Raw genomic sequence first — 23,184 nt, 5'->3', positions numbered from 1 at the left:
AACTTCAAGTTCATTCATGTAGCTATAAAAGCTCTGGCGCATTTTGCAAATTCATTATCATTTTGTAGATATCATTCTGTATATATTATGGGCACCCAAAAGCCTATATTAAATAGCATTTATTAATTTATTTTAAACCACTTTATTGAGCTATGATTGACATATAAAAGCTATATATGTTTAATGTATACAACTTTCTGAGTTTGGATATAAGTATATACCCATAAAACCATAACCACGCTGGGTACGGTGGCTCACGCCTGTAATCCCAGCACTTTGGGAGGCTGAGGTGGGTGGATCATGAAGTCAGGAGTTTGAGACCAGCCTGACCAACATAGTGAAACCCCATCTCTACTAAAAATACAAAAAATTAGCCGGATGTGGTGGCAGGCACCTGTAATTCCAGCTACTCAGGAGGCTGAGGCAGGAGAATTGCTTGAACTCAGGAGGCGGAGGTTGTGGTGAGCCAAGATTGTGCCACTGTACTCCAGCCTGGGTGACAAGAGTGAAACTCCGTCTCAAAAAAAAAAAAAAAAAAAAAAAAAAAAGTCACAACCACAGGCAAGGTCGTAAACAGACCGCTTGCCTCCAAAAGTTTCCTCCTGCCCTATTTATTTAAAAATTTTTTTTGATAAGAATATGTTACAAGATTTCCCCTCCTAGCAAACATTTAGGTTTACAATGTAGTATTGTAAACTATATGCTCTACGCTGTACAGTAGATCTCTAGAATTTATTCATTTTGCATAACTGAAATTTTGTACCCTTTGACCAATACCCCTCCTCCACTTCCTCTTCTCCCAGTTCCCAATGACCACTATTCTATTCTTTGCCTCTATAAGGCAGTATTTAGACTGAGCCTCTGAGAAAGAAATATGAGAACACAGTTTTAGTCATCTATAATATGTAGTTAAGACAGGGGACTGTAAGACAAATCGGGAGGTGTAAGTATCTGCAATACCAAACACATTCAGAAACTGGTACTGATGAGAAAAGCAGAAATTTACCAAATGACCCTCTGGGCTTTACAATTAAGAGTCCTCAGCCTAGTTGCCTCAGAACGTCCACACAAGAGAAAACATTACATTTTAGCTAGATATAAAAGGATACCTTTCTAAAGAATAGAATGTTTTGGTTTTTTTTTTTTATGTCAGACTAGGGATGATCTGGGTCTATGGGCTTAAATTCAAGCCATAGTTCCTAGATCAGAAAATGTTCAGGTCTGGAAACAGAAGAAAATGGCTGAGTGTTTTGTTTTTTCTTCTTCTTTGAGATGGAGTCTCCCTCTGTCACCAGGCTGAAGTGCGATCTCAGCTCACAGCAACCTCTGCCTCCTGGGTTCAAGCGATTCTCCTGCCTCAGCCTCCTGGGTAGCTGCGACTACAGGCGTGCACCACCACGCCCAGCTAATTTTTGTATTTTTAGTAGAGACTGGGTTTCACCGTGTTGGCCACAATGGTCTCGGTCTCCTGACCTCGTGATCCGCCCACCTCGGCCTCCGAAAGTGCTGCAATTACAGGTGTGAGCCACCGCTCCCAGCCCTTCTTCTTTCTTAATGTGAGCATTTCTCTCGTGGCATTTTAATTTCTGTTTAAAACCCAATAACTTTCAAGCATACCATCTTATCAGCAATTTACAATATAAGAAACATATGGTTAAAGCCATCTTTAAAATAATCTTTAACAATTACATTGTTCATGGGTCTTAACTCTAAAAAGTAACATTTTAATCCAAAATATATTGTTTATAATGTGGAAGCATAAACCATTTTAAGCATATCATTGAGAGACTGAATTCTGCAGAAATCAGAAACATTAAAAGACATTACATTATATGACAAAATAATTAAATATCTTTGTTAACTATAAAAACTTTTTGTTTCTTGAAGACCAAATAATAGATTTTGCTAATATTTTTAAATGTTTCTTATTGCTAAAAAATTCCTAAGTATCTGAATACTGGTATCATTTATATTGCAAAGATCTTATGGCTGAAAGAAACACATATTTCTATTTAACCCTTGGAAAAGCTGTGCATTAAATATATTTACTGATTGCCTTCTATGTTTCATCCTAAGACCAGGCAAGAAGAAGGGGAACCACATATGATACTCAAACCTTTATGAAGCCTGAGGTTAGGTGGCAGGAGAAGGAATCTAAAGTTTTGTTTTCTATTGCCTTTCCTCTTTCATTAACATACTATTTCTCTATTATACTCTCTTATCAATATTCTACCCAACACCCACAAATGTTTTATTTAATCTTAAAATAAATTAAATGTCATTAGACCCATGAAGAATAAAGCAAATAATTGCTGACTTGGGTTAATTGTATTCCTTTTAGTTCAGTCATTAATCCAGATCCTGATGTTAAGCAAGCCAGTATAATAAGAATTCAGATGATCAAGTTGATAAAGACTCTTGTGGATTTCACTAGCTATCAAAGAGGATAGAATTTTACCACTCTGGCCAAGTGAAGAAACAACTCCAGTGGTGTCTGTTTGTTTGTTTGTTTAACCATAAAACTGTAAATATGAAATAGTCTTGAAAATACCTCAACCTTGGCAAAAAAAAAAAAAAAAAAAAAAAAGGCAACCATACCTTCTCCTCTTATAGTCAGCCTTGTTGCTCCATTTATGCTGCCATATTTAGGTATTATTTCTGTGACTTTGGGGATTATTTGAGAGCCATCTGAAAAATATTAAAATATAGTAGACGTAAAATCACCAAGTTCTTCATTTCAGTCATCAACATTTGTAACACATACCACAAGGTTGCAAGGAAAACATCGTGAAGTTTACAGGACTGAAAGCAAAATTCACCCAGGTTTTATTTTTGGCTCTGCCAATGACTTGACAGAGTCATTAACTTAGTTAACACCCACTGGCTTTGTGCAAAGCACTATCTTAGGTGCTACCAAGAGCAAAACTAACACGTGATCATTTTCATCACTTACCTATCATATTCTAAAACACGTATTAAATCTTTAATTTCATGTAGTGTTCTGCTAACTGCAGATCTATAACTATGCTTAACAGCTCACGTAACAGCAGACACCAAGAAGATATAGGTCATTATAAGAGCACAGAAGAAATGCAATGCTAGGTAGGTGGAAAGACTAGACCAGGTACAAAGAGAAATGTTGGTTTTGAGAAGAAATTGTTTTCCGTGACAGAGTGTGGCTTCAGGAAAGATAATTTCTAGGATCCTTCTAGTCTGCTGATGATAGTGAGTTCTTAATATAAAGGTCACTAATTCATTCAACAAACTGTGTTAGCTTCCTAGAAATACGGAAATGTGTAACAGTCCTAACTTTCCAAGGGCTTAGGTTAGACAGTACCAACAGACAGAGGAGAGCATAGAGGCTATGGGTGACTCAAGGAGCATTTCACCCACACTGCTTGTGTCGCACTGGCTTCTACAAAGAATACATGCCCCTTCCACATTTTTGAGGGCAAATATGAATTAGACTGGGCCCGTCGTCAGAAAGATAAAGATAGTTCTAGATAGAGGGAACTGCCTCGGCAAACAGGGTTATGTGAGCTGCTTCTTTGGAGTACTGTAAATAATTCTTTAAAACAACTCAAAGCTACACAGTGGATAGAGGTGTTTATTTTCTGCTTACACTGTACAGATCCAGTAGTTACTGGAATCCCAAAAGAAATGTTCACAGTAGGTAGAAACATTTAAGTGATGATACAAAGAAAGGCCACAGAAATTATTAATTTCTCGAGATGGATGTATACAAAAAGGCTAAGGGAATTATGATTGGCTTGTTCGGTTCTGTCTTAAAAAGATTTAGAGTGGACTTCACCTATAGTAGCAAAAGCTCTCCAACATAAAGGAGACCAGTTCCAAGGCCCCAGACCCAGTGACTCTGTACTTCGGGTCTGTTTTTGCCAAGAGCTCCAAGGTGTTCTTGCTCCCACACATTCATATCTCAGGGTAGCCCACAGCCAAGAGTAGGAAACTCCAGCGGGGCAGCTGGATCCTATCTCCAGACAGTGCTGCTGCTCGCCTATCTCAGGTTCATCCTCCTGTTATCTCCGCAGACAACTCCAATTTCTTATCTTATCAGTCTCTTCCCAGAGCTTTTCTGGGTATTACTTTGAAGACACGGGGCAGCTGCCCCTAGAAATGACTGACACCTGCCACGAAGGCCCATCCCCGTCCTACTGGGGGTTGTTGCCCTTACTTTTGTGAGGAAAGCGACCCAAGAAGAATGGAGAAAAAGGGACTCAGGTTGCCTCTTCCCAGTCCCCACTCCCCCGCCAAATTTCAGTCTCCTTTCACGTGTGTCACTTTGGGGGTGCAGGTGGGACATTTCATCATTCTAGTAGCAGCATTGATGAGTTAAAGGCAATCTCTCGCAATCTCTTTCTCTGTGTCCTTGTCTCTGTCTCTCTCTCTCTCTGCGTGTGTCTGTGTTTGCTAGGCCTGCCATCCAGCTCCCCTGGTCCCCAGGATCGTCATGCAACCGCACGCACAGCCTCAGCCGGGTGCCAGGTGGTCCCGCCTCTCCCAGGACCCCGGGAGCACGGGTAGTGTCTACGCGGGCTTCTCCTGCTTGCCTCCCTAGCTTGCCCAAAGGGTTACCTGTGCTGGGATCCGCGGCACACAGGAGCAGTCGCCAGAGGCCCCAAATCCCCAGGAGCCACAGGTGTCCCATTGAAAAGCCAGTTCCGCGGAGCTGGTGCCCTCCACTCGCAGCTGGCGCTAGTGCTGGAGCTGGACTCTGGGGACTGCGACTCGCTGGCGCGTCCGCTTTGCCCCGGGAGCGCTGGGGAACTGGGCCGCCCTCCCATGGCCCGCCCCGCCCCTGCTGTCGGGCTGCGCCTCTGGGATTGACGCGCGCGCGGACACACACACACACACACACACACACACACACACACCCCTTAGAACCTTCGCGGGAGAACCAGTCCGGCCCGGAGCCAGTCCATGATAATCAAACCTCCACACTCAAACCCGGGTGCTGCCTTCCCAAGGCTGTTCCCATAGGTGGAACGGCCTTACTCCTTTTTGGTGAAAGATCTCCTTCTCTATTTTCTTTTTGGTTTTTTCTTTTTCCTTTCTTTCCCTGCATACTTTCATCTGCGTGTCTGCCTTAGTCATTAATCCTCCCCAGATGGGCCTATAAATCCACCTAATACACAAACCCCACGCGTTTTTACCCCTTCACATTCATATGAGATTGTGCTATCTCTTTAATTGACAATCATAATAATTGTTGATTTCTCAGCCTATCCCAAACACGGTGCCTAGTGCTTTATAGACAGTAGTTCCAATAGCGGACTATTACCATCACGCCCATTTTTCTAAGCAGTAGACTGAGGCACAGAAATGTTAGGTGACTTGCCCAGGGACATACAGCTAAGTGCAGAGTGAGGACTCAAGCAGAGAGACTCCAGAGCCAGTTCTCTTATCCCCTCCACTGCCCTCAGTTCTGTAGACTGAAGGCCAGGGCTTACTGTTGGCTTGGAGGGAGGTCCAGCACTGCTGACCTGTTTCTGGAATGCCAGATAGCAGACGAATGAAACGCAGGTGTCTCTGACCTCCCTGGAGAAGGCAGTTTATTATTCCCCACTGAATGCTCCCCTGGGGGCTCATTCCAAATCCTCTCACTGTTGTTAATATCCTAACCTCAGGATCTCTTAATTGCCCACCTCTCCCTACTCTTTAAAAGGTCAGAAGGGGCTGGACACAGTGGCTCACACCTGTAATTCCACCACTTTGGGAGGCCGAGGTGGGAGGATCACTTGAGGTCAAGAGTTCGAGACCAGACTGGCTGACATGGTGAAACCTCATCTCTACTAAAAATACAAAAATTAGCCAGATGGTGTGGCGCATGCCTTGTAATCCCAGCTACTTGGGAAGTTGAGGTAGGAGAATTGCTTGAACCCAGGAGGCAGAGGTTGCAGTGAGCCGAAATTGCACCCTTGAACTACAGCCTGGGTGACATAGTGAGACTCTGTCTCAAAAACAAACAACAAAAAAAGGTGAGAAGCTCCACCCACCTAGTTTGCAGTTTCTACATTTAAAAATGTTATGTGTTTTTAAAGATATTAAAAGATTATTACCCAAATAGCAATACATAAGCTTCTATTGGATCCTGGTTTGTAATAATAATGATAATGATAAAACTATGAAGGACGTTTGCAAAACAAATTAGGGAAAGTGAATACGGATTAAGTAACAAGTATTGAAAGATATTACAGAAGTGTTCATTAGGTATAATAGTGGTATCATACTTTAGTCAAAGAGTGGTTTCAAGTGATGGAATCGCATGATGAGGTATTTGGGGTTGTAGTGTCTTTATGTCTGGAATGTGCTTCAAAATAGTTTTGTTGAAAAAAAAAGCTGGTAAATTTTAAACAATCTTTGAATTTAAGTGTAGGTATGATCCTTTGCACTTTTTTTATTAGTTTAAAAATTTTTATAAGTAGAAATTTTAAAATTTTCTTTCTCTTTCTTTCTTTCCTTCCTGCTTTCATTCATTCTTTCTTTCCCTCCCTCCCTCTCTCCCTCCCTCCCTCCCTTCCTTCCCTCCTTCCTTTCTTTTTGTTCCTCTCTTTCGGGAAGAAGTATTTTTCTTCCATGACATGGTCAATCCCCTCTTTGAACTCTTGGTGAAAACTGATTATTATTCCAACAATATCCCCCTTATCTCACTTCTAATTAATTCACTCTCCCCGTTCTCCTCTTTTCCTAGAAAGATACACAGTATTTATTACTAAAAAACTAAACACAAACCAAAAATCCTTTCTTCTCTTCTTAATTGAGGCAAACTGTCTAGTTTACTTGTTATTAAACTTCTTGAAAAAGCTGCCTATTTTAGTAAACTCCTTGTTCAAGGTCACTGTCCACCTACTCATTCATCTATTGTACAAGGACATCTGTGTTCCAGGGTCTGTTCTAAGTACTTACTGGGGGATGGAGGAAAGGTAGAGGTTGGGAGTAAGGTTGACAGATAAAATACAGGCCACCCAGGTAAATTTGAATTTAAGATAAGTTACACATTATTTTTTTCCAGTTTTAAGTATGTCCAAGCAAGATTTAGGACATATGTATACTAAAAATTGTTCAGAGTTTATCTGAAATCCAAATTTAACTCAGTTTTCCATGTTTTTGTTTACTACATCTGACAACTCTAATTGGGAAGGAAGAGAGAAGAAATAGAAGAAAGAATCCTAAAATAAGTAAAGTTAGGCCCTTATTCTTGAGGAGTTTATATCTGTCCAGTGGGGTTAAGAAAATAATTTTCAACCTGGGCAACAAGTCGAGACCCCCATCTCTAAAAAAATTAAAAATAAATAAATGATTTTTTAAAATTAGTCATGCATGGTGGTGCATGCCTGTAGTCCCAGAAACTCAAGAGGCTGAGGTAAGCAGATCACTTGAGTCTGAGAGGTCGAGGCTGCACTGAGCCATTATGGCACCATTGCACTTCAGCTTGGGAGAGAAAGATTGACTTTGTGTCAAAAAAAAAAAAAAAAGAAAGAAAGAAAGAAAGAAAGAAAGAAAGAAAGAAAGAAAGAAAGAAAGAAAGAAAGAAAGAAAGAAAGAAAAAAAGAACCGAAAAATAAAAGTAAATAATTTTGTTATCTAGTTATATTCGTCTCATAAATTTTTGGAATCTCTCTCCAAGTCATCAGCTACTGAAAATTGTGCCTATAAAGGTAAAGTATGTAACAGTATATACTTCACCACGGTAACAGTCCATGGCCTGGGGGTCGGGAATCCTTACCATATTATATACTGGAGTTGTAATTTTTAACGAGAAACCATTAAATTAGACAGACTTTCCTCTAGATAGAATTCATATAATTTATAACAAAGAGGAAAACTTGTCTAAATATTGAGTGTATCAATAAAGCACTTCAGATTTTTTATGTTGACTTCCGTTTTGCCAAACTTTTAAAAGATTTTTTTCACCAAATTTTTAGATAGTATATCAACCAGCAAATGGCATGCAGCATTCAAAATATAATATGGCTACTTTTATTGTGTCCTATTTTATTTTTTGACTTAACACATACTAATTGCATGGTTCATTATACTAGTTTCTTTCAGATAGCTTCACTTTCTTTCACATTTAGTCTTCTTAGAATAAGTTAAGTATATATAAAATATGTATTAGGTATACATATTATATACATACATATGTATTCAATATTATATGAATAAGTAATTTTTTTCTATATATATTACCATTAGTCACTCATATTAAACAATCATATTAAAGCTGATAAATACTGCTATTAAACCACAGTCATCCAAGTTGGCAAATTTAGCAAATTAGTCATTCAGCAAAATGATCATTGGACTAATTAGCTTCAGGAAAGTTGATTTCTGGTAAATTAGCCTTCTTTCTTGTCTTATAATGTCTAAAAAAAAAAAGCCCCATGATTTGCATATATAAATTTTTAATAAACTTTTGTTGAATGAACATCTTTAATTGATTTTTCCCTTTAAGTAGTGCTTATTTATATGACAAATAAATGCCCTAAAAAAGATCACACCAGTGAGAATTTTGATCTTGAATTATTAAAATAATTGGATGGGATAGTGTCCCAATAAATAATTGTAACTAGATGGAAATTCATATAACCAAAAGGTCAACTTGGAACCAGAAAAAGCAGTTATAGAGTTGATGTAATTTATTATTTAAATAGTGTTCATTTTTACAATCTTCAAACCTGTCTTGCAACACAGACTCATCCTGGACATAAGAAAACATGAAAGTAGAATCCTAATCATTAAACCCCGTGTTTCTTTTGTAGGTGTTCAAAAATCTAGCTCTAACAAAACCCTGCCTAAAGGGCCAGGATAGTGGGTGTGACCTGCGCCATCTCATAGGGCCCATACTTGGTTTAATACTTTGCTGTCATCTTGATATCCTTAATATTTTTTGAACAAGGGACTTCCCCTTTTCATTTTGCATGAGACCTCACAAATTATGTAGCCTGTTCTACTGGCTCATGGTGAAAAAAGAGACTGTTTTTAAACATATTGGTCCCTTGACTTAAAAACAATAAGAAAATGATAAGGGATTGATAGAAACTCTTGCAGAACTAGAGGGAATAAGGAATTTAACTGTGAATGTATCACTCAATTCAGGGCCTAATTTCAAAACTAGACCTATTAGTGAAAGATGGTGAACAAAATGAGGTACTTGGAAAACACTAGTTTGCCTTTAACATATATTCAGAATTCTAGGCATTAAGAAAATGGCAGTGATTAAGAAAACTCCCTGTCCTTGTGGAGTTTACATTCTTGGTGGAGATAGACAATAAACACAAAAATTAGTGAAATATATAGCATGTTCAAAACTAATAGATGCTAGACAGAAAATACTAACGCAAGGAAGACAACAAACAATGTAACCTTGTTGCTTAATGCCAGGAAGGAGATGGAAGGTTTTTAATTGCTTAAGTGTGCAAATACCGGACAGTTCAAATAAAAATCATTAACTCTCCATTGACAAATTTGCATGGAGCTACATGGCCCAGGTAATGTCGAACATATTTGACTTTTGAGACAATTACTGGAGCGTGTTAAAGTCATTCATTACTGCTAACGTGTTGTGCAGTAACAAAGGTTTTACAAAGTTTGGTACCTTCTGTAAGTGTCAATATTTCTTTCATTTACTTTTTTATTTCCTTCAAATTCCTTTTTGTATTTGGTGTGTCGTAAAACGGGTATTTGTGATTACTCCTTCATGAATATAGTGTGTATTTTAAAAATAACTGTGAGAAAATTGTGAATATCAGAAATGAGAATGATTATTTGTAGTAAGGCACAGACACAAAAAGTCATGAAATTCCACGCTCGAAACTATTCACCCTCCTAGAAGGGCATGGCTTCTGGACTCCTGCTGAAACCTTGTATCTACTTGAGGGGTAAAGTAATAAAAAGTGTTAAAAAAAATGAACAAATTGAAAAAAAAAACTTGTCTTATTTCACTTGTCTTACAAATTTCTTGAATATCCTATAATTTGCTTAATTGACAGCCAAATTACTTGTTTCTATGACATTTATCAAATTGCTTAAAAGCCTTAAGGCTTGTAATATAGAGTTTCAAAATGTCACTTAAATCGAATGTTTTATTTTATCATTATTTCTTATACTTTTTACAGAACCTATTTCAGTTTACATTGAAGAGAAGAATGATGAAGACTGGGTTACGGTTTCACTTGCATAAATGTGGTGGGACACCAAGGCCACAGTGTCCTTATTTATAAAATGTCTTGCCAATAGTAGATTTTTGTTATTCAAGAACAATCTCAAGGTGTAAAAGCTAGGACACTTTGAAAACATGAATTCTCCATTTAGTAAAATTCTTTTACTTAAGATCCTGTAAAGTTGGAGAGACTTCAGTTCAGTCATGTGCACTGGAGATGCTCAAGCTGGTTTTTGCCCAGAAATAGAGGAGAAATCTAGAAGAGGTGCTTGATACAGTGTGTTGATACATTCTAGAATTATTGAAATACCTTAATATTAAAATGAGCCATCATAGGATTGATGCTCTCACCATTGCCCTTCAGTACTGCATCTGACAAAATTCTGATTTTGTGAGTCTCTTTTGGAGGCTAACAAGGCTGGCGACATTTTGGGAAAGGTAAAAAATTCTTTTATTGTTCTGCTTTGTTTTATATTCTTTTTCCAAATAAAGCATTGATTGGAAAAATTAAAGCATTATATACTCTTTACTTAATTGGTTCTAACAATGCTTTTCAATACATCTGGTATTGTTACCTTAGTAATAATGAAAGCACCTCATGCTGTCATTACTTGTTTTTTACCCAGACATGCAGTAGGAATAAAGCCTCTTTTACAATCCTGAGAGAAGCTTTGTCACCAAACATAAAAGTCATTGACATTACTTAAAGTACCCTCTGAATTATTGCATGTTTTAAAAAATGATCAAGAAATAGGGCAACCAAAATATAAAGTACATTTTATCAAATAGAAGTTCACTAATTTCCAAGGGTGCAGGAGTTATTTATTTATTACGTGTGTGTGTGTGTGTGTGTGTGGTGAGAACACTTGAAATCTTTCTTATTGATTTCCAAGTATACAATATGTTGTTATGAACTGTAGTCACCATGTTGTACAATAGATCTCTTGAAATTATTCCTCTGGTCTAACTGAAATGTCATATCTATTGACCAACAACTCCCAAAGCCCCTCATCTCCAACTTCTGGTAACCAACATTCTACTCTCTGTTTCCATGAGTTCGACCTTTTTGCATTCCACATATAAGTGATATCATGCAATATTTCTCTTTCTGTGCCTGGCTTATTTCACTTAACATAATGTCCTCCACGTTCATCCCTATTGTTGCAAATCACGGTTTTTTTTACTATTTTTAATGGCTGAAAAAGTATTCCCTTGTGTATACATACCATATTTTCTTCATTCATTTACTGATGTACACTTACATTAATTCCATATCTTGGCTATTGTGAATAATGCTGCAATGCACATGGGAGTTCAGATGTATCTTAGAAATCCTTATTTCAATTCCTTTGAATACTTACCCAGAAGTAGGATTTCTGGATCATATGATAGTTCCATTTTTAATTTTTTGAGGAACTTCCATACCATTTTCCTTAATGGTTGTACTGAATTACGTTGCTACTAACAGTGCACCAGGATTCCTTTTACTCCAGATTCTTGTTAATGGTTGTTATCTTTTGTCTTTATTATAGCCATTCTCACAAGTGTGAGGTAATATGTGATTGTGGTTTTATTTGCATTTCCCTGATGATTAGTGATGTTTTTACTGCAGCTCAGACTCTGAGTTCTTGGCTCTCAAGTAAGTAGAAATGAACAACAGGCCAAACAGAAATTTTTCTTAGGGAAGGTTTTAATAGGCTTCCAGCTCACACAAACCAAGGGAGAAATGTACAGAAAACGGATCTCAGTGCCAGCTCCCCAAAGGGCTTGGCTCTTGTCATTTTAAGGGAGCTAAGGTGAGAAAAGGAGCTATGTGTAGGCATATAGAGGCAGGAAACTTTTAGCACCTGCGCAGTTTGATAACATATTTCTTCATGTGTCGTATGTCTCATTGGCATGTCAAATCCCCACCCTTGGGTGTGATTTTCAGTATTATAATGAGATTATAACAAGGAAAAACTTCATGAAAGGTCAATGCTGGAATTCATTCATCTTGTCTTTGGTTGGCTGAATCTGGTCTGTTTATTATTGGGAATGCCAGAGTCTCCCTTCAGTAACCTTGGAAGACATCGCTCAAAGCTATAAATGGTCAGTTTCTTCTTTTTATGGTTAGCAGCCAGGACAGCTAAGTTAGGAGGAGGAAGCTTTCTACTCCCTGACTTGGGTCAGCTTGTTAAGGGAGGCAAGAAGGTAGGGAAGGGAAATGCCTGTACATTTGAGGTCTATGGAGTGGCGGTGAGGGGATCTTGGTTACTATGTCTCTTAACTGCCAGGACCAAGTTTCTTTCCTCTACTGGCTCAATGTTGACCACCTTGCTGTATACCTGTTGGCCATTTGTATGTCTTCTTTGTGGAAATGTCCACTTAAGTCTTTTGTTATTTTTAATCTGGTTATTTGTTTTCTTACTGTTGAGTTACAAGAGTTCCATATATATTTTGGATATTAACCCCTTATCAGATATACGGTTTGCAAATATATTCTTCAACTTAATAGACAGTCTCTCCACTCTGTTGATGTTTCCTTTGCTGTGAAGAAGCTTTTAATCTTGATGTTAGCCCATTTGTTTATTTTTTTTTCTGTTGCCTGTGCTTTTAGAATTATATCCAAAAAAAAAGTATTGCCCACACCAATGTCTTGAAGTTTTTCCCCAATATTTTTTTCTAGTCGTTTTATGGTTTCAGATCTTACATTTAAATCCTTATTTTAGTCGATTTTGGTTTATGGTATGAGATGAAGGCCTAATTGGATTCTCCTGCTTGTGGATATCCAGTTTTCCCAGCCCTATTTTTGGAAGACACTGCCCTTTCTCATCATGTTTTGGCATTTTTGTTGAAAATCTATTGACCATAAATATGTGAATTCATTTTGGGGGTGAAGGGTAAGATTTAAGAGCTTGTTTAAGGACAACTACCTAATTTTTCTTAAAGAAAAGAAATTCTGCATTCAGAATACTTCAAAAAAAAAAAAACTATTGATGCATGGGTTGGCTTATCTGGCAATTATTTTTAGCCACATGGATGGGCTAAAATTTTCAAGTTCATTAGGCTTTCTACTTTAAATAATATTATACTCTTTCCAGAATATGTAGCTTATTTGGAAGATCAAAATAGAAACTGACATCCTTGCCAAACTCTGAAATGTTTTACCCCTAGCTAACTATCCATTTCTTTGAAAAGAGACATCTATAAATATCTGGAAACTGTTTAGTACCCTTTTGGAAGTTACTTCTATCTTAATTGTATTAAAGTTGAACCATGGATCCAGAATCCTTTCCTTTCTGATACAAACTGTATTGAAAGCATTGTCCTAGTCTATAATCTTTGCTCTTAGGCTCAAAAACATTATAGGTAGTATTTAACTCAAAAAATCTTTGCGGATTCTAATATCTTTTGAGGCAAGCTTATCTTGGCCTTGTAAAATGAGCTTAAAAACCTTTAATTTAATGCTATGATCTAAATGTTTGTATCCTCCCTAAATTTATGTGTTGAAAGTGATGGTATACCAAAGTTATGCTGTTAGGAGGTGGGGGCTCTTGAAAGGTGATTAGGTCATGGAAAGCTCTCATGAATGGGATTAGTGTCCTTATGAAATAGGCCCAGGGGAACTCATTCACGCCTGCCACTATGTGAGGATGCAGTGGAAAGACTCTTTCTATGAACCAGAAGATGGCATTCATCAGACACTAAATCACTGGCACCTTGATCACCAACTTCCCAGCCTTCAGAACTGTAAGAAACAAATTCCTGTTTGTAAGTAATAAATTTCTGTTATTTATAAACCACCCAGTCTGTGCTATTTTGTTATAGCAGCCCAAATGAACTAAAACATCCTTTTTGCTACACACACACACACACACACACCTTAACTAATCAAGAGTTTCAATACTTATAAACCTTAAAACAAAAAATTTGAAATTGAAAACATATCCTGCATAACAATAACAAGCATGTTGTCCTGTCAATCACAACCCCACAGTGTAATGTTCTTATCCAAGTTAAGAAACAACTTTACCCTGATTTTTAAAAATAAGGTAAAATTTTAAAGTTACTTGTATATATATAAAATATATTGTCTTATTTTTGTGTTGATAAAAATGGATATCATGCATTTACTTTGAAATATTTGATAACTATAATTTTAATATAATTTGTTTCTTATATAATTCTACAAATTTTATTTTGTGTACTTAAACTTAATATTCTGAGAAAGAGTTCATAGCCTTCACTTGACTTCCAAAGGGACTCAGAAAAGGCTAGGAATGCCTGATTTAGGCAGAGGGTAAAGACACAAAAGAAAATGGGTCACTAGATTAGGATTTTGGAAACTCCAACAGTTAGAGGTCTAGCAGAAGAGAGGTTAGCAAATAAGACTGAGAAACAGCAGCCATGGGTGAGAGGGAAAGTAGAACACTGTTGCAGTACAGAAATTAAGAGGAGAACACACCTGAAGATGTAGAATCATCACTTATTATGAATGCTTTTGGGAGGTTGAAGAGGGTGGTAATCACTCTGGACATAGATTCAGTGAAACGTTGATTTCCATAAGCCCAAATTGAGTGAGTTGAGAGGGAGGTGAAGAAGTAGAGAAAATCCAACTAAAAGTTTTGCTTACAATGGGAGCAGAGGAATAGGGCTGTTCCTAGAGGGAGATATGTGATCAAGACATGGTTTTTACAAAAGATTGTAGTTACCAGGCCAAGTGACTATGCTGCTATGGCTGATGTGGCAGAGGGGTAAAATACCAGTGGAAAAGAGGGAGGGACAACTGTAAGAGAGAGATCATTGAGAAGAAGAGAGGTGCTGGAATACAGGGGACAAGTGGAGGCAAGGTTAAATGTATGGGTCCAGATTCAGGAAGGCTGGTAAATTTGGTGATGGGAGATGCCATGTTCTTGTGTGATTGCTGCTGTTTCCTTGATAAGCATGAGGCTGGGGAGAAGTGCGAAACAGGCATTTTGGTGAGTTGGAAAGTGTATACCCTAGGAAAGCGTACTGGAGTTCCTGGGCAGGAAAAAAGTGTTCATTTGAGTTTGTGACCATTATTTCTTTTCAAACCATGTTCATGGCTTAGACTACCTAATGCTGTTAAACTGTCCATACTACTCAAAGGAATATACATATTCCATGCAATCCCACTAAAATGTCAATAATATTTTTCACAGAAACAGAAAAAAGCAATACTTAAATTCAAAAGGTACCACAGAAGACCTGAGAAGCCAAAGCAATCTTGACCAAAAAGAACAAAGCAGAGAAGTCATAACTTTTCCTGGTTTCAAATAATTTTATAAAGCTATAACAAATAGAGTAATCAAAAAAGCATCATACTTCGGGAGGCTAAGGTGGAAGGAGCACTTGAGCCCAGGAGTTCGAGATCAGCCTGAGCAACATATTGAGACCTGAGATCCCAACTCTACAAAAAAAGTTTTTTTGTAAATTATCCAGGTGTAGTGCCACATGCCTGTAGTCCCAGCTGCTTGTGAGGCTGAGGTGGGAGGATCACTTGAGCCTGAGAGGTTGAGGCTGCAGTAAACCATGGTCATGTCACTGCACTCCAGCCTGGGTGACAGAGCTAGATCCTGTCTCAAAAAAAAAAAAAAAAAAAAAAAAAAGTGTCATTCTGGCATAAAAAGACGTGAGCCAATGGAACAGAATAGAGACCCCAAAATAAACCCATGCATGTACAGTCAACTAAGTTTTGACAAAAATTCCAAGAATATAAAATGGGAAATAACAGTCTTTTCAATAAATTATGTTAGCCAAACTGGATGTGCACATGAAAAAGGAAAAAAAAAACTGTTTAATCCATATATCATAAGTACCAAGAAATCAACTCAAAAATTGATTAAACACTCAAAGACATGAACCAGTAAAACTGGAAGAAAACAGGGAAAAGGCTTCTTGACATTGGTCTTGGCAATGAGTTTTTGGATATGATGCCAAAACACAGGCAAAAATAAACAAGCAAGATTACATCAAATTAAAAAGTTTTCTTGCAGCAAAGAAAGCAATCCCGAGTGAAATGGCAATCTATAGAATGAAAGAATATGTTTTTGCCAGGTGCGGTGGCTCACGCCTGTAATCCCAGCCCTTTGGGAGGCTGAGGCAGGCGGATCATGAGGTCAAGAGATCGAGACCATCCTGGCTAACACAGTGAAACCCCGTCTTTACTAAAAACACAAAAAAGTAGCCAGGCGTGGTGGCGGGGGCCTGTAGTCCTAGCTACTCAGGAGGCTGAGGCTGGAGAATGGCGTGAACCCGGGAGGTGGAGCTTGCAGTCCACTGCACTCAGCCTGGGTGACAGAGCGAGACTATGTCTCAAAAAAAAAAAGTTTTCAAACCATGTATTTGATAAGAGATTAATATCCACAATACTAGGAACTCCTACAACTCATAACAAAAAACAAACAACAACTGAACAATGAGATCACTTGGACTCGGGAAGGGGAACATCACACACCGGGGCCTATCATGGAGGGGGGGGGGGGGGGAGGGATTGCACTGGGAGTTATACCTGATGTAAATGACGAGTTGATGGGTGCAGCACACCAACATGGCACAAGTATACATATGTAGCAAACCTGCACGTTGTGCACATGTACCCTACAACTTGAAGTTTAATAATAATAAATAAATTAAAAAAAAAAAAAAACAAAACAAAAAAACAAACAACAAACGAATCCAATTAAAAAATAGACAAAGGACCCAATAAATATTTCTCTAAAGAAGAAGACATACAGTGGCTAAAAGCTATGTGATGAGGTGCTCAACATCACCAATCAGGGATATGCAAATCAAAATCACCATTTCACCTCACAACTTTTAGAATGACTATTATCAAACAGTTGAAAGATAAATGTTGGCAAGAATGTGGAGAAAAGGAAACCCTGATACATTGTTGGTTTATATGTAAATTAGTACAGCCATGATGAAAAACTGTATAAAGATTCTTCAAAATGTTAAAAAATAGAACCATCATATAATCCAGCAATTCCGCCTCTGGGTATAAATTCAAAGGAATTGAAATCAGAATTTTATTTTTTTGAGACAGTCTCATCTGTCACCCATGCTTGAGTGTAGTGATACAATCATGGCTCACTGCAGTCTTGACCTCATGAGCTCAAGCAATCCTTCCACCTCAGCCTCCCAAGTAGTTGGGACTATAGGCGTGTGACACCACACCCAGCTAGTTTTTGAATTTCTTGTAGAGATGGGATTTTGTTATATTGCCTAGGCTAGTCTAGAACTCCTGGGCTCAAGCGTTCTGCCTACCTTCGCCTCCCAAAGTGCTGGGATTACAGGCATGAGCCCCTGCACCCAGCCAGGATCTTCAATATGTGTCTGCCCCTCCTGTCCATTAAAGCATCATTCACTGTAATCAAGATATGGAATTACCCTAAGTGTCCATCGATGGATAAATGAATAAAGAAAATGTAATACACACCACCACATTCATCTATCCACCCTCCTCCACATGAGAATTATTCAGTCTGAGAAACGAGAGAAATCATGCCATTTGTGAAAACGTGAATGGACCTAAAGGATACAATGTTTAAGTGAAAAAAGTCAAACACAGAAAGACAAATACTGTATGATCTCACCTATATGTGGAATCCAAATAGTCAAACTGATAGAAGCAGACAGTAGAGTGATTGTCAGGGGCTGGGGTGATGGGGAACAAGAAGATGATGGTTAAAGCATACAAAGTTTCAGTTATGTAAATTCTAGAGATCTATTATGCAGCACAGTGCCTGTAGCTAACAATACCATATTGTATACTTAAAATTTTCTAAACAGATAGATCTTATGTTAAATGTTCTTACTACATACAAGCGCGCGCACACACACACACACAAACAATAACGAAGGGTAGGGGGAGGAAAGTCTGGGAGATGCTGCATATGTCTATGACCTTGATGGTAGTGATGGTTTCACAGGTATATACTTATCCCCAAACTCATTGAGACATATTCATTAAATAAGTATAGCTTTTTACATGTCAATCATACCTCAATAAAGTGGTTTTTGAAAACATAGAAAATAAAGGCAAGTTACATATACAATATAAAACATTTATCCAAAGATATAAAAGGAATGCTGACATATAGTATTATTGTTCCATACATATTAAATGTACCCAAACCAGAAAACATTTTTATGTAATATTTTATTCATTTTTAAAATGAAGCAAAAAATCACACTTGTATTTTGAAGAATTTTAAACTTATTTACAATAAGTAGGTATATAAACTTCTATTGGATTCACATTTTAAATCTTTATCTCCATATATATAATTTTTTTCTGTTCATTTTTCTATTCATAGTCTATTCATTTAGTACCAGTTTTTGCTATTAAAACATTTGAGAGTTAGTTACAATGTGGCACTTCATCCTTAAATACTTCAAGATGGAACAGGATCATTCTTCACAAATACAAGTGTAAGACTCAAGAAATTTAACACTGAAACTACAGTCCATGCTTACAGTTTTCCAAATGTCCAAATAACATTTTAGATAGTTGCGTTTTGTTTATTTAACAAGGATAACACATTGTTTTAAACTTTAATATATCTTTCTTTTAATCTAGCACAGACCCTGCCTTTGCTTTTGCTTCTCTCTCTCTCTTTTTTTTTTTAGTGTTTCATTCCTTCATGACATTGACTTCTTTTTGAGAAATCCATGCCAATTGTTTTTTCACAATGTAGTGATTTTTATTTTAAAATGAGACTTATCGGAAGGGTTGTGTAATTTTCTTCAACAAAGTTCAGATAAACATGTGTATGCATGGACTAGGCTTTCAGTGTAGCGAGGTTTAGACAGGACTGTGTGTGGTTAGAAAACAGAGAGAAGTTAAGGTTAATAGTGAGGAGGTTCTAACGATAAACCGATCAATTTTAAGCTTAATAATGACCAAATTTAAGCTGGTAAGGAGGGAAGTGAGAGCATGCGGGAAGCAATGATAATGATAAAGGGGCGGTTCAATGGAGGTCTCAAAAAGTCTTTATAAAATGAAATAATTAGATCAAAAACACAGGAAATGCAACTAATCAGCAAATATGTCTGTTCTATTTTACTAAATTTGTCTACCTGGAAGTCCAATTTTTATGTAGGAGGTGAAATATGGGTGATAGACTCCACATACAAAATTATTTTATGAGTACCATTACTAGAAGAATAGTACAGCATATACACAAATCCACGTGTGTGCGTATGTGTGTATATACACATGGATTTGTAAAGTTCTTTACTATAACTTTGACTTTAGGTCACACCTTTGAAAGAAGCACCCATAATTCTTTTACTTGATTATATTGCCAGTATCCCTAGCAAATCTGAGATACATTGTTGAAAGGCAATTGTCACATGAACTCCCAAATGAGTCATGAAATTATTAACCACCTTACTGATAGAACTGAGAAGAGAACCAGAGCACTCACTCACATACTGTCAGTAACTCAGCCCAACTGAATGCTCCTCAAATCAGACAACATATATCATTACTTAAATTACCTGCATATCAGGCAGGTATGGTTTAATAAACATTTCTATTTCCAGCATTCTACTCTGTGGCTCTTAGCCCAGCAAAAGCCCAAGTTTGATATACGTAGCTGTCTAGGAGGGATAAATTATCAAGGGTGTGCCCTCAACAAAATATTTTAAGGTAAAAAGTTACATGGCAACTGAAAGCCATTTTTTATCATTTGATTCTAGTGATCCCAGGCACAAAGGCGAGGCATTAATGGATGTGATAAGCACTGACACAAACTCCTGTACTCAAAATTACTTAATGAACAACACAGCATCAGGACTGCAGGTTCTACATGCCTTTGTTTATTGACGTTTTTTACCATTGTAATCAAAAGTCAACATTCATTCAGTGGCCACAGGGTTTTGGCATAATATAAGGCTCTATTCATTGTGTGTGTGTGTGTGTGTGTGTGTGTGTTTTGATAAAGTGATACAGATTTAAAAAGGAAAATATGAATATTATTACCTTTAAAAAAGGCTATGAGAAAGGTACAGCAAGGAAAATAAACACTGAAAATTATTTTTCTTTCATTTTCATTAAGAATTTACTGTATTTATTATTATTATTGATAAAGTAAGTGAAATAGACGATTTCAGTAGCAGTGTATGCTATTTAAATCATCTTCTTGCTTGAATTGCTGAATTGACTTCAGAAAACGATCCCAGCTAAACAATATCTACATCACACAGTAGCTTCATCTTAATTTATACAAGAATCACATTCTGAAGTCCTCACATTAAGTTTTAATTCAGTAACACTTTCATCTTGAAAAAGCTGGCTGGCTGGACTGAATTGGAAGCGGATCTGTTTGAAAGAATACACAATTCAGTTAGAGCCCCAGGGAGGACCAAAATACTGGCTTCAAGTGCCCTCTTGTGGCTGATGACAGTATAATCAAATATAATTTGAAGCCTGGAATAAACTGGAACATGCCAAATTTTTCTCTTTTGCACACTTACTTATCAGAAATTTATTAGACATTGCAAATTCAAAGATAAATAAGATGCAGTCCATGTCATAGAGAACTTCATAACAGAACAAAGGCAAAAATGACTAAGTGCTCTACTATAGTGATATTTATTCTATTTCAATCAAGTTATTGTTCATCTTCATTTTTGTAGATATTCTTGTTAATATTAGGCATTCTTAAAAAATAAAAGTAGCTATTTTCCACACAAGTGTAATTCATGTACTGTATCTCTGAACAACTAGAAAACACATTGTAAATAATCTTATATTTTTAAATTATTTATAAAATAACTTGAATCCGTATTACTTTTTGTTTATTCTATTAATAATATTTGTTTTATTATTTGCATTCCTTTCAGGTAAGCACTATCAGACATTATGCAGATAAGGAAACTGAGGCAGAAGGGTCAGTCTTACCTGGTAATTCAGTACCAGAGATGAGACTAGAACCTGCTTATTAATTGCACCCATTAGTTTCCTTGGCAGATACATCCAATGACTTTTGTGTGATTTCTAATGGTAAACATGAGGGGTTTTATGAAGTCATTGAGTAACATGAGTCATTTACAAGATGGGTTTTACACACACACACACACACACACACACACACACACACACACAGAGGATCATTTCCAACATCAGCTACTGAACAGCTGTCATAGCTCTCTTCAGTTGGATGGAGCTTTTGATCAAGTTATGAAAAGTCCCATATCCAATTACCAGTCCCCAGTATCACTATTTCCTGGTTTGGCACTGCTCAACCAAATGATACACTTATAATGCCAAAGCAAAGTGATTACATAAATAATTTAGTTGGGTCTTCTTTAATCCTATACGAGAAGCTTACAGTAATCCTAATTAGTATTTTACTCACCTGGTACAGTCATTTAACAATAATCCTATTGAATTTCCAACACTGAGCATGAAAGGGTGCAAGAATTTAAAGAATATATTCCTAGCTTACAGAAATCAATCATGTGAGTCAAGATGTTCACAAAGTTGGTTTATTTGAAAGATATAAGTGATTCTAGATACAAACTAGAGAACATTTGTAAGATGTCAAAGAAGCCTATAGGTGGTGGGGTAGCGGTGGGGAGTTCTTAGCACTATCATTTTAAAGCTATGCTCCTTAGTATTCTAAATTGCTGTGATGTTCTCAATTCAGTTATTTTTAAATCTCATTTTAAAATATTTTCATGTTTTCATTTTTATATATTTTTGAGGTAATAAAATAGCATCTCTATGAGCAAATTTGGTTTATTTCCATATACAGTACTATGAAATAAGAACTATCCTCTATTTCTCACCTTTCCTGTGTACTATTTGATTGTTTTCATTGTGATGACAGGTAGCAGAATGATGAGCATCCCTATCACTTACTTTAGAACATTGTTTTACAAGAGATGAAGTGAAACAAAAAACTCATTTGGGTAGGTTTTGAGATTGTGTGCTTGTCTCAGGCTCAAAACTTTACATAATTAAACCCAGTTGGTTCAAAGACTACACTTTAAATTCATCAGAAAGATGAAATTGTGTTTGGAACAGTGAACCAAAGATCAAGTTGAATCCTTTTCTCAGCTATACCCAATTTATACCTTTTCTCATACTCCCATACTGTTCATTCACTTGTTTGTTCCTTCATTTGTTCCCTTGCCCATTCATCCACAAATAAGCATCATACAGTCAGAGAAGCCATTTCCTTCTCCCCAGGAGAGGCCTGCAAAAGTTCAAGAACTACTGTGTTGAAGAGGAATTACGCATAGCTGCTTCCTATAAAAAACAAACAAAAAAACCCAAAAAAAACCCCAGTGGTGGGGTGGGTTCTAAGTCAGATAGAGGACTGTCTGAATGTTTTAGCAACTAAAGCTGAACTTTGAAGGGCAAACAGGATGAGAAACAAATGAGAAAGCGGGCTTCTAGGTTGACGGATTTTCAAAGGTACTTAGGGATGAAACAACTTTATAGTGGGGATTCTTTAGTGCAAGATGTCAGATCAAGAAGGGCCTAGGTGTTAATGCTGAATGAGTTTCATTCTACATTGAGAAATTCCAAGCAGGGGAATAAAATAACCAGACTTGAATTTTACTAAGGCCACGTAGGCAACAGGGTGGAACAGATCCTGGAGGGGGCACAAATCAACTACGGCAAAGAAATACTAAGTCTACTGCAATAATCTGGACTTGAACTAAGACAATTACGAGGGCATGCAGTGGATCATTTAGAGCCTTGCTATACTCAAAAGTGGTTCTCAATCAGCAGCATGAGCACCAGTTGGGTACTAGGCAGAAATACAGAATCTTAAGTCATGCCCCTCATCTTCAGAATCAGCATTTTGGTAAGCTCCTCAGATAATCTATATAGGGAGGAGGTACCATCCAGAAATACGGAATATAGCATGGGCAGTTATTGCGGGAAAAAGTCATTATTTTAGGTAAGGTCAGTTTGAAGTGAGGATATCCTAAAAAGCTGATCCATAGCAGTTGGGTCTCTGGTCTGGAGTCTAGGATGA

The 23,184-nt window shown here is 37.2% G+C and overlaps 1 protein-coding gene across 1 annotated transcript in view; it reads right to left on the bottom strand.

Moving 5' to 3' along the window:
• The window catches only part of PKHD1L1 (PKHD1 like 1), a 160,361-nt gene extending 155,232 nt beyond the window's left edge, over positions 1–5,129 (bottom strand). Inside the window, exons 1-2 of the mRNA XM_008001368.3 lie at positions 4,594–5,129; positions 2,599–2,688 (exon numbers count right to left, since the gene is read on the bottom strand). Of these exons, the coding sequence (XP_007999559.3) occupies positions 2,599–2,688; positions 4,594–4,666 (163 nt within the window). The 5' untranslated portion in view covers positions 4,667–5,129. The remainder of the gene's footprint in view (positions 1–2,598; positions 2,689–4,593) is intronic.
• Positions 5,130–23,184: the final 18,055 nt, after the last annotated feature.

This window comes from Chlorocebus sabaeus, chromosome 8 (genome assembly GCF_047675955.1).
Source record: "Chlorocebus sabaeus isolate Y175 chromosome 8, mChlSab1.0.hap1, whole genome shotgun sequence".
In the NCBI taxonomy this organism is placed as follows: Eukaryota; Metazoa; Chordata; class Mammalia; order Primates; family Cercopithecidae; genus Chlorocebus; species Chlorocebus sabaeus.
This window is presented reverse-complemented; position numbering and strand designations above follow the sequence as displayed.